The 17,594-nt window shown below is 38.7% G+C and overlaps 1 protein-coding gene across 15 annotated transcripts; it reads left to right on the top strand.

Annotated features, from left to right (window-relative positions):
* The first annotated feature begins 5,520 nt into the window (after nt 1-5,520).
* Nucleotides 5,521-17,223, top strand: LOC104591854 (putative pentatricopeptide repeat-containing protein At3g01580). 15 transcript variants are annotated; one of them, XR_016084259.1, is made up of 4 exons: nt 5,522-6,471; nt 9,212-11,429; nt 13,743-13,869; nt 14,372-17,223. XR_016084259.1 is itself a non-coding variant. In XM_088901634.1 (3 exons), exon 2 carries the CDS (start codon nt 9,292-9,294, stop codon nt 11,422-11,424), a length of 2,133 nt encoding a protein of 710 aa, XP_088757760.1. In that variant the 5' UTR covers nt 5,522-6,471; nt 9,212-9,291; the 3' UTR covers nt 11,425-11,429; nt 13,760-17,223. The 15 variants fall into 15 exon arrangements, 3 of the variants coding, with proteins under 3 accessions (XP_088757760.1, XP_088757759.1, XP_088757758.1); XR_016084258.1 differs by having other exon boundaries at nt 5,522-6,540; XR_016084262.1 differs by lacking the exon at nt 9,212-11,429 and having other exon boundaries at nt 5,521-6,471.
* The last annotated feature ends 371 nt before the right edge of the window (nt 17,224-17,594 follow it).

The raw sequence follows: 17,594 nt of genomic DNA, 5'->3' as shown, positions 1-17,594 counted from the left end.
CTGCCTGTGAGGTGTCGGGCTGACCAGGTGCCGACCTGGATTGATGAGCTCCGTTGCTCTTTAGAGACCTGCAAGGAACCAAATGTCAGAGGACCTGGGGTGGCTAACCCGGCGAAGTCGCCCCGATGCTTAAGTCAGTACTCTCATAGTAGACTGCAAGCTAAAAATCACAAAGTATGAGAGCTACAATTTGCTTACTTGCTTGCTTGCCCCCCATGTCATTAGGGTTGGTGCCCTTATATAGGCATTGTTTGGCGTGGGCTTCACGCACCATATTTGAGATTTCTGAGAAGTCGTCTAAGTGGTCTGAGATTCCCTTAAGTAACCACCATGCACGCTGACCACCCTCTGGATAGTTCGGCATATGGGCCAACTTCCAAGGATTATGGGAGTGTTTGGATATGCATGTCGAATTCGTCGGCAAGCACGTCTTGCAAGTCGCTAGGTCAGTGCCTATACCAGGCTGCCAGGTCGTGCCTGGACCAGGCCGCCAGGTTGCGCCTGTGCCAGGCTACCAGCTCATGCCAGGGCCAAGTCACACCAGGGCTAGGCTTCCAAGTCGTGCCAGTGCCAGGCTGCCAACTTGCGCTTGTGCCAAGCTGCCAGCTCGCGCCAGGGCTAGGTCGTGCCAGACTGCCAAGTTGCACCTATGCCAGTACGCCAAATCTGTGCCAAGTCGCGCCTATGATGGGACACCATCAACTTGGCTAAGGCAAGTTGTTGCCAAAGTGATTCCGTCACAATATCATTAGAGGGATTTATACTTTATAATTTAAATTGTTAATGGAGAGCAAATTGCCAAAAGGCAAGCGCAAGTGTTTGAAGACAAGTACATGCATACAACCCATTGCTATGAAGTGGTGGTCTCCAATTTTACCATCCAACCTTATATACCAGAAGCCAAACAAGTGACTTGATAAATCCTGTTTGTAGACCACCACTTGCCTACGGATTACAGGTACCCCACATACAACCCATTGCTCAAGATCAAAAACAAATGGTGGCTAACTAAGGCCATTGGTTCAACTCTCATTCTTAGCAAGATGAAGTTTTAAGATAGAAAAAATAAATAAAAATGAAAAAATAAGAAAATATTGCTATAAATTAAATGCTTTTTTTCTAAAAAATTTTTTTTTTTTCCGGCAAGAATGAGAGTAATATTTATAAATGCAGGAAATCGTACACACGTCAAAAAACTTTACATGCATAACAGTTGCAATCCACAAAGAGTTGGTTTAAAAGGGAAAAAAGGGTTTCAAACAGAGTAAGAAATACCTTAATCAATGTTGCTTGTTCTTAATGGTTATAGGCCGAGATTGGTGGTCGACTTAGAAAAGGGGGAAAAACAGAGTAAGAAATAGAAAAAGGGGAAAAAAACAGAAGAAAATGAAGAAATCGTGCTCTGTATGTCGCTTGAGAAGAAGACGAAAAAAAAAAGAGATCATGAGAGAGAGGTTACGTTTTTCGAAAAAGTACGGACAGATTCGATGCAGATTTCTGATTTCCACGGAAGAACTATAAACATTGAAGATGATAATAACCCACATTTTATGCACCAACGCCCGTCCTGAATTGACATCAATTCTAAACTGACACACCTACCCGACAGTAATTTGGGCCTACAAATTGGTCGTTTCCGCGAGAGCAAAGTTTCATGAGTCCAATAAATGGTTACTCAAACACTCACATCTCATTCATTTTTGCCTATTCTTTTTCAAAATTGGTGATGAAGCCAGTGCAAGCGAACCAAACATGGCCTAAGGTACCCGCATTTTATTCCTATTTTCTCCTCACAGGAGATCTCCCCTTTCAAAGAAACCGTGGATGAAGTTGAAATCGGGGGATTAAAATCAGAGAGAGAGACTGCAGAGTTCGAAGAGATTGATAGAGGACTTACTGACTGATAGAAGTGAAAGATTGCAGAGTTCAAAGAGATTGATAGAGGACTTACTGATAGAGGTGAAAGATTGCAGAGTTCGAAGTTCAGGGGTCTCGGCCCTCGGGTTTGTCCTGCGACCACCGTCGTAGGAAATGTGATCGAATAAATCTAGAAGCCTTCTGCTCTGCAACGAACTCAGAAATAACGAGCTGAGTCTGAGAACTTCGTTGTTCGTTGTTCGTTCGAACTCAGAGTGAGAACCTTTGGTGTTCGAACGGCCTAACCTTCGAAGTTCGAACGAAGAGAGTGAACTTTTTGAGAAATAAGAGTGAAAAGTGAAAACCGAGTCCACCTGAGAACCTTCGAACCCAATTCACCGTGACCCGACCCCTTGTCCGTGAGCCAAATGGGTCACTCGACCCATATTGACCCGCCACATGGGTGGGTATGGCCCGTATGGCCATGGATGGGTTGGAAGGGTCAAAATTACCAACCCTATTCATAAAATCCGTCCGGTGAGCCCTTCCAACTGTATATTGGGAATATTTTGGTACTAATAAAATCATAAAATGATTAATAAATAAATTATTAATAAAATAACAAAACAATTAATACAAATAATTAAATAACTAAAAATAATATACTAATTAATAAAAATAGTAAAATGATTAATAAAATGTAATTAACAAATTACAAGAATAACTTAAGTAATAAAATAAGCAGATAAATAAATAAAAAGTAAAAAAATAATAACATAACGCATAAGGTGATTGAATAAATATTAAATCCAAACAAATATTTAATAGATAATGGAGTAAACAAGAAAGCAGTTAAAATAATAATAATAATAATAAATTATGTCATAATATTATTAATTATTTAATTACTTTGTTATCCAGTTTATTAGGTGTTAATTATTCAATTATAACTTTAACTAATGATCATCAATTATAACTTCTGTGTTTTCATGCCTTTTTTTTCTAAAATTCTTGCAAATTTTCTGCTTTTTTTGTATTTTCATGCATATTTCTGCAATTTGTAATTTTCCACATTTTTCTATAAATGTTCTACAAAATTTATGCATTTTCTGTAAAATTTCTGCATTTCATGCATTTTTCTTCAAGATTTCTGCATCTTCATTCATTCTCTGCAATTTTTTCTGCGTTTTCATACTTTGTTTTTTGCATTTTCTACAAAAAAAAAAAAAAAAAACTGCAGGGTACACTCCGTGGGGAGCCCAGCAAATTCCGTTAGAGCTTGGATTTGTTCCCCACAAGTTGACCCTACACATGCACCGCAGCACATCCCAACTGTGCATTGGGAACAATGCTGTGGGGCATGCTCTATCGGCCGATGAACTCTGTTTGGGCTGGGTTGTCTTTGGTTGCAGTGGTTAATCGATGGATTGATAACCCACACCCAACTCAACCCATCCAGTTCTTGCAACCCCATGGCTACTTGTTTGGCTTGATATGTTGACCACAGACCCTACATAGTGTGCACTAATTTTTTTCATTCAATTTTGGTTTAGCTTTGGCCTTTTTAATTTTATTTTCTGTTCAATCACGTAAACTAAGTTGATTTCCAACCTGATTCTAATCTGACTACAGAATTCTCTTATTGCAGCATGGGCGAGACAGATTCTTCCTATATTTCATATGTCAGCATCTAATTTTTGCTTGGTTCATTCTCTAGCCCATTCTTTACATTCTAAATGTCCAATCAAACTTTATAATTCTCTCTAAAACATGTTGAAACCCTGGAAGACCAAATTTCGACTCAAGCACCCTCAAATCCACTGTTAAAACTACAATATTCCCTTATGACGATCACAATTGCGCCCCATCACTACACCTATAAACATCTAATCATAACAAATTTCTGCTATAAATTCCTTGATTTCACCATCCACCTATCAAAATTCCATTTTGATGAACCAGACGCTATGACTAAAACCCACGATTCAAATCTCAACTTTAAATTTATTGATTTTCACCATCCATTCATTGAAGATTCCATTTTGACGAACGAGACGCTATGACTAAAACCCATGATCCAAATTTCAACCTTAAATTCCTTTATTTCGCCATCCACTCATCGAATATTCCATTTTGAAGAACCAAATATTACGACTAAAACCTACAATCTAAATACCCTGACATCATCAAAACTTTCATCAACCTCTCGATCGACCATCCATCAAATTTTAAATCTCAAAATGAACATTTCGCCCTTTACTTAAAAGGATTCCAAATAAATCATTTTTATTTGTTGTCACTCTCCAAATCAAAGATATCCATCATTACACATCATCCAGCACCTTCAAACCCCATCAAACCTCCCGATCGATGATTCATCACATTTTATGCCCTAAAATGACCATTTTGCCCTTCACTTAAAAATATTCTAAATGGACAATCCTCGTTTCCCTATACACCCCAAATTTAAGACATCCATTGTCATACATCGTTCAACACCTCTAAACTCGTCAAAGCCTCCATCAATCCCCCGATCATCCATTCACTTAATTTTAGGCATAAAATCCCCATTTTACCCCTCTCATGAAAAAAATTCTGATTCGAGCCCTCTCATCACTTGTTACTCCCAAAATCAAAGATCTACATCATGACACTTTTTCCAAGGCCCCTAAACCTTACCAAAATCTTCCTTAACCTTCCTTCCGATCACCCATTCACCAAATTTCAGACCTAAAACTTCCATTCTACCCCTTATACGAAAAAGATTCCGATTTAAGCAATTTCATTGGTCAAACCACCCACACTTCAAATTCCCTCGATCCGAATACATTTGAACCGATCAAATCTTATCAATTCATCAAAGACATTTAGAAATCCAATCCTACAAAACTTTAACTCAAAATTCCTCCATCTACCCATCCATCGAATAAAAATTCCATCATGGGCTTTTCTCGCATGCTAAATTGCACGAACCACAAATTGCCTCGATATGAACACATTTGAACCAATCAAACCCCACGAATTCAGCCAGGCCCCTTAAAAACCTCATCTTGTTAAACTTCAACTCAAAATTCTTCCATTTGCCCCTCTAGAAAACGAAGGTTCCATTTTGAGTTTTTTCGTTAATCAAAATTTTTATACCTTAAGTTTTCTTGATCCAAGCACCGTTAAGCCAATATGACCCCACCAACTGATCTGGAATATCCAAAAATCCTTTCCTGAGAAATTGCATCCAAAGCAGACCTTGTTTGCCCTTCAATTACACAAAGATTTTGTTTTGAGATTCTAGATTGATTGAATCAAACCCTATCCAAATTTGACCAATCCAAACCAATTAAGCCAATCTAACTCCACCAATCAACTCAGAATGTCCAAAAACCCCATCGTGTGAAATTTCAGCCAAAAATACCTTTTTCACCATTCCATTTAAAAAGATTCTATTTCAGCTGATCTCATTGGCCCACACATGCACGACCCCACTCCGCGGTCAAATCCATCCTAACCCTCTAATCATCAACCCAAAAACCCCATCGTTGAACCAAAAACCCGGTTTGACCCATGGACAGATTTTGACCCGAATTCACAAAATTACCGAATTACCCTCGGATCTCCAAAATTACCAAAATGCCATTTTAAGTTCTTATTTAAACTTTCTTTCGTTCGAAAGGAAAAGGTGGGATCGGCCAGAGGGCTACTGTTCACCGGGGATCTCCTTCAATCTGTTCAACCTAGCGGCGGCAACTCTATCCGTCTTTCTTCCTCTCTTCTTCTCCTCCCCTAATCTTCTTTTCTTTCTTCTTCTTCATTTTTGGTTCCACCCTCTTCTGCTCCACCACCTCTGTAGGTCACAACAGCGGTAGTTTCTTTTTTCTCTCTGGCTTCTCCTCTCCTCTTTCTTCCTCCCCAACTCTCTCTCCGTATCTTTTGTTCCACGATCACCGCCGCTGCAACTTCTGGCAACGGCGGCATTCCCTTGATCGCCACCTCTCTAATTAGCCCTTCTCTCATTTTCTCCCCTTTGTCTCTATTCCTCTCATTCTCCCTCCTCCTCTCTTTCTCACCAGCCAGCACCCACGTACTGTTCGTCTTCAAGTTCTCGACACTAAGAGAGTGGCGGCAAGCTTCTTCCCAAGTTCTTCTTCTTCCAGTACAGGTCATCCCTCCACTGCAACTCATCTCCCCACCTGAAATCCCCCTCTCTCTATTCTTTTTATTCTTTGTAATTTTTTTTACTGTTTTCTTTTTCCTTCTATTCCCCTGTGAAACCGCCGCTACCACAGCAACGATTGGATTGTCAGAACTGAATCAGTCCGTCACCTCTTCCCCAATCTCTCTCATCTTCTCCTCTGTCTCTCATTCATCTGGACCTTCTCTCCCTCACTCCATTCTCTTCCTTTTTTTTTTCTTTCATTCCCCCTCTCTATTCACCGCTGCAACAACCTAGACAGAGCACACCCCTCCAAGGCTCCTTTATCTCTGGCCAATCTCTGTATCCAATGAGAATCCAAGGTGTCAACCGGGAAGAGTAACATCTCAGCTCTAGTTCGCAACCCGTTTCAGGCTTCGTGGCGATTGGAAAGGGCCCACCATCGATGAACCAACCATGATCCCCTGGTATTCCATTCATACACATGCAGTTATCTATCCAATATCAACTGCGTGGCTCTGAATTCTGATTCGAAGGCAACATTCAAAGCGAACTTCTCCGGTTTTTGGTTTTAACTCCATTAGCTTCGGTTTATTTCTTTATTTTCTCATTTATCCTATAACTTTGTATTGTTTCCTATTAATCTGTTAACTTAACTAACATTTCCGTGCACTGGTTGGCTTATTAACGATTTGTTCATTTGTATTTTATTTTATTTTATTTTTCTCTATCTGATGCCCTTCCTAATTCATTTATGAGCAAGCAGTAGTTCTCTGGGCCGAATCAAGGACATCTGAATTGGCATTTTTATTTTCTTTTTGTATTGTTTGGTTCTATGTCTATAACTAAAGACAACTTGACATTAAATCTTGATCTATTCGCTGTGCCAGAAATCTGCTAGTCTCTTTCGTTTAAATGCATGTTCGGTGGATTAATGGGATTTGTTTGTTGTATACCGAGTTTGGTTATGAAGCTGAATCACTTCCATCATGCATTGGTAGTGATTTTTTTTTTTTTTTTTATGTGATGAGTTTCCTTGTATTGTTTTGAAACCTTTTGAAAAGGTGTGGATTTAACGATTGTCATTAGCCTTAATGTTTATTTAATGGGCAGAAACACAATAGAGATTAGTTAGGTAGCTATTGGATAGTTACGGCTATGTTGATCTCATTTTAATTGTAGGAATGATTCCCATCTTGTGGGTAGTGAATATTTTCTTCTTAGATGGCTGATTAACTCATTCCGTCCTATTAATTAATAAATAATTTCTTTAGTTTTTTTATATCTATCTTTTTTTATGTGTAATTCTATAGGATGATGGAAAATAATTTGTCAATTGATCCCAACCTTTAGAGGCCGGACTAGGCTGTCATCGGATGGGACCCTAGTGAAAGAAAGAAAGAAATTAGACAAACCTCAATTGATCCCAATCCAACCCAACTTATCCTGTAGACTTAATTACATATAGTTAAAGGTTGATTTAGGAGTGGCTAATGTTGTTAAATTTGGACTAGATGAAAAATCAAAAAGCTTAATGGATCATGGTTTTATCAGTTTAGCAGTCAGATCATTCAGCCTATATGAAATGTCAAATTACTAGTACATGAATTCCACTTATGTTGTGCTAATTTTTTGTTCCTCATGCACGGCAATAAAGTATACCGAGCTTAGAAACTGTAATTCTGTAAGTTAAAGACCAAGATGTCCTGCATAAGTCTATTCTACAAGCTCCAGTCCATCTCACCTCCCATTACACAGCCTGCCCTGTGAAGTAAAAGCAGAAAACTCTCCATCTTTAAGATTGAAAGCAAAGACATTGTTTCCACTAATCTACTTAATTAGAACTTATTATTGAGATTTAGATTGATCTGGAGAAAAGGCATCACATGTATTGGGAAAGAAAAGAACCAAACCCAGGAATTTACCTATAGAAAGAGTACAAAACAAGATCAATGCACTCCCATCTCTGATGGTGTAGAAATTAAGCCATGTTGATGGATAGCAAATTTTTTTTTAACAATGGTTCTTTCCACACAACACATTCAGTTCGTTAATACATGAATCACTATCATTGTTCACAGCGAAACATCATCACAAACCACTCAAAATGGTTTTTCCTTGTCATACTAGTGAATATAAACCTAACAAACAAATGCATCTCTAATGGGGAATTCCCTTGCATACCTGATCACCACAAACAAAGATATCCAACCTATTTGGGAAATATTTTTCTTTTCAGTATGATGTATTATGAAGTTAATAATTTTCTTTTTTAGTTTAACAGGGTGAGACTAGAGTGTGCTGTATGTTTTCTTTTATTGGAGCTGTTTTGCAAGTAGGAAACCTTACAGTGCAGGTTGTTTTATGTTCTTTGATAACAAGTGCCAGTAGGAGAATCTTTAGTTAAATACTGTAATGATTGGATGTATTAGTAGTTTGTATAATAGAATACTAGCTTCAGAGTAATCAAATCATATTAAATATGTGATGATTCCTGCAATGATATGCAATTCTTTGTAACTTTTCACATTTTTATGCTTTTTTTTTATAATTTCTGCATTTTTTGCAATTTTTTGGCAAAACTTTTGTGTTTTCATGCCTTTTTTTCTAAAATTCCTGCAAATTTTCTGCATTTTTTGAATTTTCATGCATGTTTCTGCAATTTCTGTAGTTTTCCACATTTTCTGCAAAATCTCTGCATTTTCTACAAATGTTCTGCAAAATTTATGCATTTTCTGTAAAATTTCTGCATTTCATGCATTTTTCTTCAAGACTTTTGTATTTTCATGCATTTTCTGCAAAAAACTGCAGGGTACACTCCGTGGGGAGCCCATGCAAATTCCATTAGAGTTTGGATTTGTTCCCCACAAATTGACCCTACACGCACCACAACACATCCCAACCGTGCATTGGGAACAATGCTGTGGGGCATGCTCTATCAGCCAATTAACTCTGTTTGGGCTGGGTTGTTTTTGGTTGCAGTGGTTAATGATAACCCACACCCAACTCAACCCATCCAGTTCTTGCAACCCCATAGCTACTTGTTTGGCTTGATAGGTTGACCACAGACCCTACATGGTGTGCACTAATTTTTTCATTCAATTTTGGTTTAGCTTTGGCCTTTTTATTTTATTTTCTGTTCAATCACTTAAACTAAGTTGATTTCCAACCTGATTCTAATCTGACTACAGAATTCTCTTATTGCAGCATGGGTGAGATGGATTCTTTCTATATTCCATAGTCAGAATGTTTTCTGAAGATCTCTTGCTTTTGTCAACCTTGGTTGAATGAAACACAGGGAGTTCATCTCCCATCTCTTTGAGTCATGCAAGGATGTTAGATCTATTGTGCAACTCCACTCTCATATCCTCAAAAGTGGGCTCCTCCATGACAGCTTCTTCGCCACTAAACTAAGCACCTATTATGCCAAGTACACCTCCGTTGCTGCTGCACGGAAATTATTTGACGAAACCCCTCAACAAACCATCTATTTGTGGAACTCTGTACTCAGGGCCTACTCCAGGGAAAAGCAATGGCAAGAAACATTACATCTCTTCCTTTGCATGATGTCAACAGCTATTACCATAGACCAAAAGCCCGACAATTTCACGGTACCCATTGCTTTAAAGGCCTGTGCAGGATTATTGGCTCTCAAGACTGGCCAGACGATCCATGGGTTGGTTAAGAAGATCGATTGTGTTGATTCAGATATGTTTGTAGGTGTTGCTCTGATTGAGTTGTATGCGAAATGTGGAAAAATGGATGATGCTCTACGAGTGTTTCAGGACTATCCTCAACCTGATGTTGTTTTATGGACTTCTATGGTTACTGGGTATCAGCAGAACGGTCATGCAGAGGGGGCTCTGTCATTCTTCACCCGGATGGTAGTGTCGGAAGGTGCGACTCCTGATCCAGTGACACTTGTTAGTGTCACTTCTGCTTGTGCAGAGTTGATGAATCTCAAGTTGGGAAGATGTATTCATGGATTTTCAATTAAAAGAGGGTGGGGTATTGATTTATCTCTAGTTAATTCCTTGTTGAATTTATATGCAAAGACTGCTTCTGTAAATAGTGCTAGGAATCTGTTCAACATGATGCCTGAGAAGGATCTTATTTCTTGGAGCTCTATGGTTGCTTGTTATGCTCAGAATGCAAAGGCCATTGAAGCTTTGAATCTCTTCAATGAAATGATTGAGAAGAAGCTAGAACCCAATTCAGTCACTATGGTTAGTGCTCTACAAGCATGTGCAACATCTTTCCATTTAAAAGAAGGAAGGAGGATCCATGAGCTTGCTATTCAGAAGGGTTGTGAGTTAGATATTATGGTATCTACGGCTTTGCTGGATATGTACATGAAGTGTTCATGTCTTGGTGATGCAATTAAACTGTTCAAAAGAATGCCCAACAAGGATGTGGTTTCTTGGGCCACTTTGATAAGTGGGTATGCTTGGAATGGACTGGCAAATGAGTCTGTAAGAGTTTTCCGTAGTATGTTGTGCAATAATACTTGGCCAGATGCTGTTGCTATGGTGAAGCTTCTGAGTGCTTGTTCAGACATGGGAATTCTCCTGCAGGCTCTGTGCCTTCATGGTTACCTGATTAGGAGTGGATTTGATAAAAAAGCTTTTGTGGGGGCTGCACTCATAGAATTATATTGCAAATGTGGCAGCTTGGACAGTGCCATCAAGGTTTTCAAGGGCATGGGTGAAAGAGATGTTGTTGTCTGGAGTTCAATGATTGCAGGTTATGGAATTCATGGCAAAGGAAGAGAAGCCCTTCAAACACTTGATCAGATGATTGAGGCCTCGTTACTTCAGCCTAACCATGTTACATTCCTTTCAATCTTATCTGCTTGTAGTCATGCCAATTTGGTGGAAGAGGGGATTGAGATTTTCAATAAAATGGTACAAGAATACAAGATCCAGCCAAATTCAGAACATTACAGTGTTATGGTTGATCTTCTAGGACGTTCTGGGGAATTGGATAAAGCCATGAATCTTATTAATCAGATGCCAGTTCCAGCAAGTCCCCATGTTTGGGGGGCCTTGCTTGGTGCTTGTAGGATTCACCATAATGTTGAGCTAGGGGAGACTGCTGCTAAAAATCTCTTCCAATTAGATCCAAATCATGCTGGCTATTATGTGTTATTGTCTAACATATATGCAGACGATGGAAATTGGGATAATGTTGAAGTGATTAGAACTCTAATTAAGGGAAGAAGGTTGAAGGGGTTGCCAGGTTATAGTTCCATTGTGGTTGGAAGCAAGGTCCATACTTTCTTAGCTGCTGATAGATCCCATCCAGAATCTGAGTGCATATATCTGTTGTTGAGGAAGTTGGAGGTGGAAATGAGAGGTGAAGGTTTTGTACAATTATCCCAAAAGAAAGATTGCAAGGAAGGAATGTCAATGGAGTGGTAAATCGGGTAACCATCCCCACTCTCCAATCACCCCTACTGGGATGAGTTTGCAATGGTCCTAAATGAATTAGTATTAGGTTTGGGTCTTCTAATGTCAATTCACGATGGGTTCAGATCATTTTGTATCACATTCTTAGATTGCCATGCTCCATTGCTACATAGATATCAAGGCTTATATATACTACTCAAATCAACTCAACTAAGCCTTGTCCCAACTATATGGGCTCTGCTATTTGAAGTGTGTTAAAGCAACATAGTGCATATAACAAAATAAAATCATATACTATTATTTTAAATAATTAGTGGTAAAGAATAACATATGAAGCTTTAAAATAATTTTGTCTTACTAGTTGTTAAATACCTAGTTGATTCTTAGTTTTCTCAGGCTACCACACTATGAGCATTGACTGGCTTGTTAATGATGTAGTTGGTCCGTTCTCAGCTGATTAGTTATTTTTTTGATAAATGCTCTCAGCTGATTAGTTGGTTAACTAGTTGATGACTAGTTGGCCTTTTAGTAACACAGGTTGAATTACAACTCAAGTTTTTCTTTCCTTATACCCCACTGTATTATTCCACTCCTATTTTTCATTGGCACCTCCCCACCTCTCTCTCTCTCTCTTGATCAACAACTCAAAAAAATTTATTAAAACTTAAAGAAAAAGAGATTACAAGTTGTTAGGAACAAAACCCTTCACAACCAAAAAGACCCACCACCCTTTCAACATTGAGCCCAAAACAAGTGATGTCTATATACTCCTTGCTTAGCTAATCCATTCGCCAACCCATTAGCGGACCTCCTAACCCATCTTACATGAATTTGCAATTGTCTTGATAGCAACTTGAACTGCCTGAATTCATTTCTGAATTGCCATAATACGCCTTCTCCTTTTTTCAACCAATCAATGACTATTTTTGAATTTTGAGTCCCCTTGTACAATCAGCCTTGTGATTCCCATTTCCTTAGCCTTTTGCACCCCAACAATAACAGCCATGAATTCAGCCCTCACTGAATCACTCTGATCCATAGTCCCCAAAAACAATCCACAAATGTTCCCACTCCCATTTTGAATCACCCCTCCAATTCCGTAGGGTCCCGGATTGCCAAAACCACTTCTATCAAAATTAAATTTCATCCCACCAATTGGGGGAGGCCATACCTCCAGGAACTTTTATTTCCTAGAGGAAGAAAGAGCAAATGGCTCCTAGTTTTGAAAAATGTCTTCCACTGGAAAATCTGACAATAGATTTTAAGTCTTTACCCAGTGAGCTACTCTTACTGTAATAGTCTCTGAGATTGCCTCCTTACTTCTCTCTCTCTCTCTCTCTCTCTCTCTTTCTCTCTCTCTCTTTCACACATACACACGCACATCACCCCCAACCTCCACATTGTGATGGTACAAGGTACAATGATAGCATGCACCTACATTCAGACTTTCACAAATCCATGTGAGACTGGTATGGGAAGTTGGTTGCCAACTTATATGGACCCCATGCAATATACAAAAGATTCAATCTCAATTACTTCTTCAAAAAATATTTCTTCTAGTTTAATTGTTCAATAAAATAAATATATTATAGATCTCAAATGAGATATTTTTATCCTCTATATAATATCATGTAGACACTCTTTTGAGCATTAATTGAAAGAATGAATGAGATTGTGCTTACTCTTGTCATCTTGTGTTTGATGCTGACTCCAAGCTTATAAAGGTGCTCACTCCTAGAGAAACCTAGTGGTGTGAAATACATTATGCTCTATCTTTGTTCTAATAGCTGATATTATATAATTTGTATTTTTGTATGTAGATATTGCTATTATAGAATCTCTATATATGAATATATACATATATTTTTTATTCATTGTTGACCTTTTGTTCTCACCTTGTCTTTATGATGCATGTTTCTCCTTATTTTTCAATTTTATTCTTGCACCATCTCTCTTTTTTTCTTTGTCGTTTCAGTTATTAAAGCTTCTGCAATCCTTTCATGACCAATACTTTTGATACTCTTAATTTTTCCAACTCTTATGAGACTTTGCAACCTATAGGCATGATTCTAATAATCTTTTGCCACCTATCAGTTAGTCCTCTCTTTTATTTAATTTTGGAAACTACTCTAAGTTTTGTCCATATGCTCTTGCTGGGAGCATTTAAAGCTAAATCTCAAAGCAAACAAGCTGAGGGGCCTTCTGGCCTGTTCCCAGCTTGATATAGATCATTCCAGCCAGTCAGCCACTGTTTTTACTTATTGCTTGGAGGTCTGACATCATACTACCTCTTCTTTCTATGTTGGGAAATGAAAACTTATTGCTTGCAGGTTGCTCGAAGTTGCAGGTTGTGAGTACGGAAGAAGAAGAAGAAGAAGAAGAAGAAGAAGAAGAAGAAGAAGAAGAAGAAGAAGAAGAAACAGAGTAGAGCTTCTTCGCAGTTTGCACTTAGCAGAGGTTTCACAGTTCAGACTTCATAGTTCTTTTGAGCCCTAGAGTTTGGGTTCGAAAGAGGGTTATTTCCCCCTCTTTTAGACATAAAAAATAGTTGTATACAATGGGGCCATGATATAATCGTGGCCCCACCAATTAGAACATAAAAAAATTAAAACAAATAATTTGTTAAATGTTTAAATACATCACACATGGGAGGCGTAAGTATCTTTCCAAAGGTGTGCCAGAAGTGTATGCCTCCCTGGACGCTTCTGTCATGCGCCTCCAGGCGTTTTGGGGGCGCCTCGCCTGGAGGCTATGCCTCCCACGCCTTTTAAAACACTGGTCAGGTCTAGATTTTTGTTCAAATTATCTATAAATTTTAAGGCAGCCTCTTCCTCCCCACCACCTAAGAAATTTTGAGCTATAATTTTTTTTTTTTTAATTTAATCTTGTTCTGACTTTCATTTGTGCTAAATTAATAAATAAACATTGACCTACTATTTTTTTTTTTTTGAACTGGCAGTCTCAATAGTAGCAATGAACAGCATCAGCATGGCATCTCCTATCTATTTAAGAAGAGAAGAACAAGAATATCAGATAGCATAGACAGGAAGAAAGAAAACTATCTCCCAAAGATCTATAAATCATTTCTCATTCCAGGCACTATGCCACCAACAATGGAAGTTCAACTCCTTGCCACACTCATCAACTTGTTTTCTCTCCTGCTACTTGCACCTACTATAGCCTGGGTTCTAGTAGAGTCAAAAGGGTTACAAGGAAGCTCCTTGTCTGTTTGTTTTCTCTCCTGCTACTTGCACCTACTATAGCCTGGGTTCTAGTAGAGTCAAAAGGGTTACAAGGAAGCTCCTTGTCTGTTGAGAAAGAAAGCGATTTCTTGACTTCACCAGAGGGTACTTTCTCAAGTGGATTTCACAGGGTGGGTAACAATGCCTATTGTTACTCAATCTAGTTCACAAACTAAAACAATTGTATGGATGGCAAACAGAGACCAGCCAGTGAATGGGAAGCGTTCCAAGTTAATCCTTCGCAAAAATGGCATCTTGGTATTAACCGATGCAGACAATTCAGTGATTTGGTCGTCTAGCACATTTTCGGAGGAAGATGTGGAAGTGCAACTTCTTGAAACAGGAAATCTGGTCATCATCAACCAAGTTCATGGGATGATCATTTGGGAGAGCTTCAATTTTCCCAGACACTCTTCTTCCTTCCCAGTCGCTCACCAAGAATAAAACCTTGATCTCTATGAGAAGTCAAGGTATATACTCATCTGGCTGTTACAACTTATACTGATGACAACAACATACTAAATCTTATCTACAACGGGCCTCAATTTTCTAGTGTGTATTGGCCCAGTATAGCTTCAACAGTCTTCTCAAATGGCAGAAGTTCTTACAATAGCTCCAGGGTAGCATTCTTAAACGAGAAGGGTCGGTTTAGATCAAGTGATAACTTGAAATTCAATGCATCTGACTATGGTTTGGGCCCCAAACGAAGACTAACATTAGATTATGATGGAATCTTGAGAATGTATACCCTAGATGAGTGGACTGGACATTGGAAAATTTCATGGTTACCCAGTAGTGTGAAAGCATACCAAGTTCATGAACTGTGTGGTTAAATGGTATCTGTAGTTATTCCCCATTTCCTACTTGCAAATGCCCAGAAGGTTTCAACATTGGCTGACCCTTCTGACTGGTCCAAAGGTTGCTCTCCTCTGTTTAACCTGACCTCTAATCCAGCTGAGTTGGATTTCATGGAGCTTCATCACACTGATTACTATGGGTATGACTTAAGCAACTATGGTATCAATATTACCTTTGAAACATGCATGAATGCCTGCCTGAGTAAATGCAAGGGTTTTGGATATGCATTGGATGACAAGGGCAATGCTTTCCCAAAAGCATTTTATTAAATGGGTATCATATGCCCAACACTGCCACTACCATGTATATCAAGATCCCAAGAGGAATGAAGATCACTCAGTCAGACCCTGAAATGTTCAAAACATATCTTATGAACTGTTCAGCTAAGGAGATCATAATCAGAAATTATGCTAGAGAAGGAGGTACAGACAAAAACTCGTACATGAAATACTTAATCGGGTGCATTGCTGCTCTTGCAATTGTAGAAATTGTCTGTATGGGTCTAGGGTGGTGGTATGCTTATCATAGAAACGATATAAATACAGAAACTAAAATGGGTTACATTGCACTTGCTATGGGTTTCAAGCATTTCATTTTTTTCTGAGCTAAAGACAGCAACTAAGAACTTCCAAGAAGAGATAGGTAAGGGAGGCTCTGGCACAGTATATAAAGGAGTTCTGAACAATGGAAGAGCTATTGCTGTGAAGCGACTGGAAGGAGTACAACAAGGGGATGCAGAATTTTGGGCAGAGGTAAATATCATTGGGAGAATTAACCACATGAACTTAGTGAAGATGTTAGGCTTCTGCGCCGAGGCTAAGAATAAGCTTTTAGTTTATGAATACTTGGAGTGTGGATCCTTGGATAAAATCTTTTTCTCAGATTCATCTAGGATGTTAGGGTGGGATCATAGGTATAATATTTGCTCTAGGGACAGCCAGAGGTTTCTTACCTACACGAGGAGTGTCTGGAGTGGATTCTGAGCTGTGATATAAAGCCTCAGAACATACTGTTGGATAAGGATCTCCAACCTAAGGTGACAGACTTTGGAATGTCAAAGCTTGTAATGAAGAACCAAAATTCAGGTTTTTCAAGGGTTCGTGGAACCAGAGGTTATCTGGCCCCTGAGTGGATGATGAACCTAGAAATTGATGCAAAGGCAGATGTCTACAGCTATGGTATTGTCTTGTTGGAATTGCTCAGTGGGAAGGGTGCATTAGGATTTAGATTGGAAGAACCCCAAGAGAACGACTGCAACCACTTGGTTCAGTGGGCAAGGCAAAAGGCAAAGCAAAGACAAGGGATCAGTGAAATTGTTGATCCTACACTTGATGGCGAGTATGATATTGAAAAGCTCAAGAAGTTTGAAAGTGTTGCATTGCTATGTGTGGGAGAAGACCGCAATACAAGGCCTCCCATGAGTAGGGTTGTTGAGCTTCTTGTTGGAGAAGACAAGTCACAGTCAGATGAAGACCGAGGAGATTGGTGATTAGAAATAAAGGGGTTGATCTTATAGCTTTTGATGCTTTGCACAACTAGCCAAATTGTTTTTAAGTAAAATGTTTCTAAAATTGTTGAAGAACTTGAGTGCAACATGTTCTTGTTTTAACAATTAACATTATATTTGTAGTTGACAACTACAACTGTAAGATACTATAGCTTTGTAATTATCAGTTGAAGAACTTGTTTGGTGTACTTGTATACACACATACACAAGATACATGCATGTGCATATATGATTAACTGATTGGATCAAGTAGGGAGCTATCTTACATTATAATTACCATGTGTATTGATGATGTGGCTAATTCAAAGTTCAAACTGCCTCCCTAGACCAATCACATGCTCACTCCAAGAATCCAATGAATCATAAACCCTACTTTCTTCCAAGTTTCTTCCTGAAAGATGAGAGCCATTGTAATTTCTAATTAGGATATCCAAGAAGGGCTTGTTTTTGGCTACCTACGATATCAAGGGAGATGTGTCTTGCCAAATACCTTTCACTTTTTAGTGTAAACTAGTCATAACCCGTGTGATGCTTAAATGAAATTGACAAAGAAGCTATATGACATTCCAAAGCTT

Source organism: Nelumbo nucifera, chromosome 3, assembly GCF_055504915.1.
Source record: "Nelumbo nucifera cultivar China Antique chromosome 3, China Antique-T2T, whole genome shotgun sequence".
Lineage (NCBI taxonomy): Eukaryota > Viridiplantae > Streptophyta > Magnoliopsida > Proteales > Nelumbonaceae > Nelumbo > Nelumbo nucifera.
Note: the sequence above shows the minus strand (reverse complement) of the source record. Positions and strands in the feature narration are given on the sequence as shown.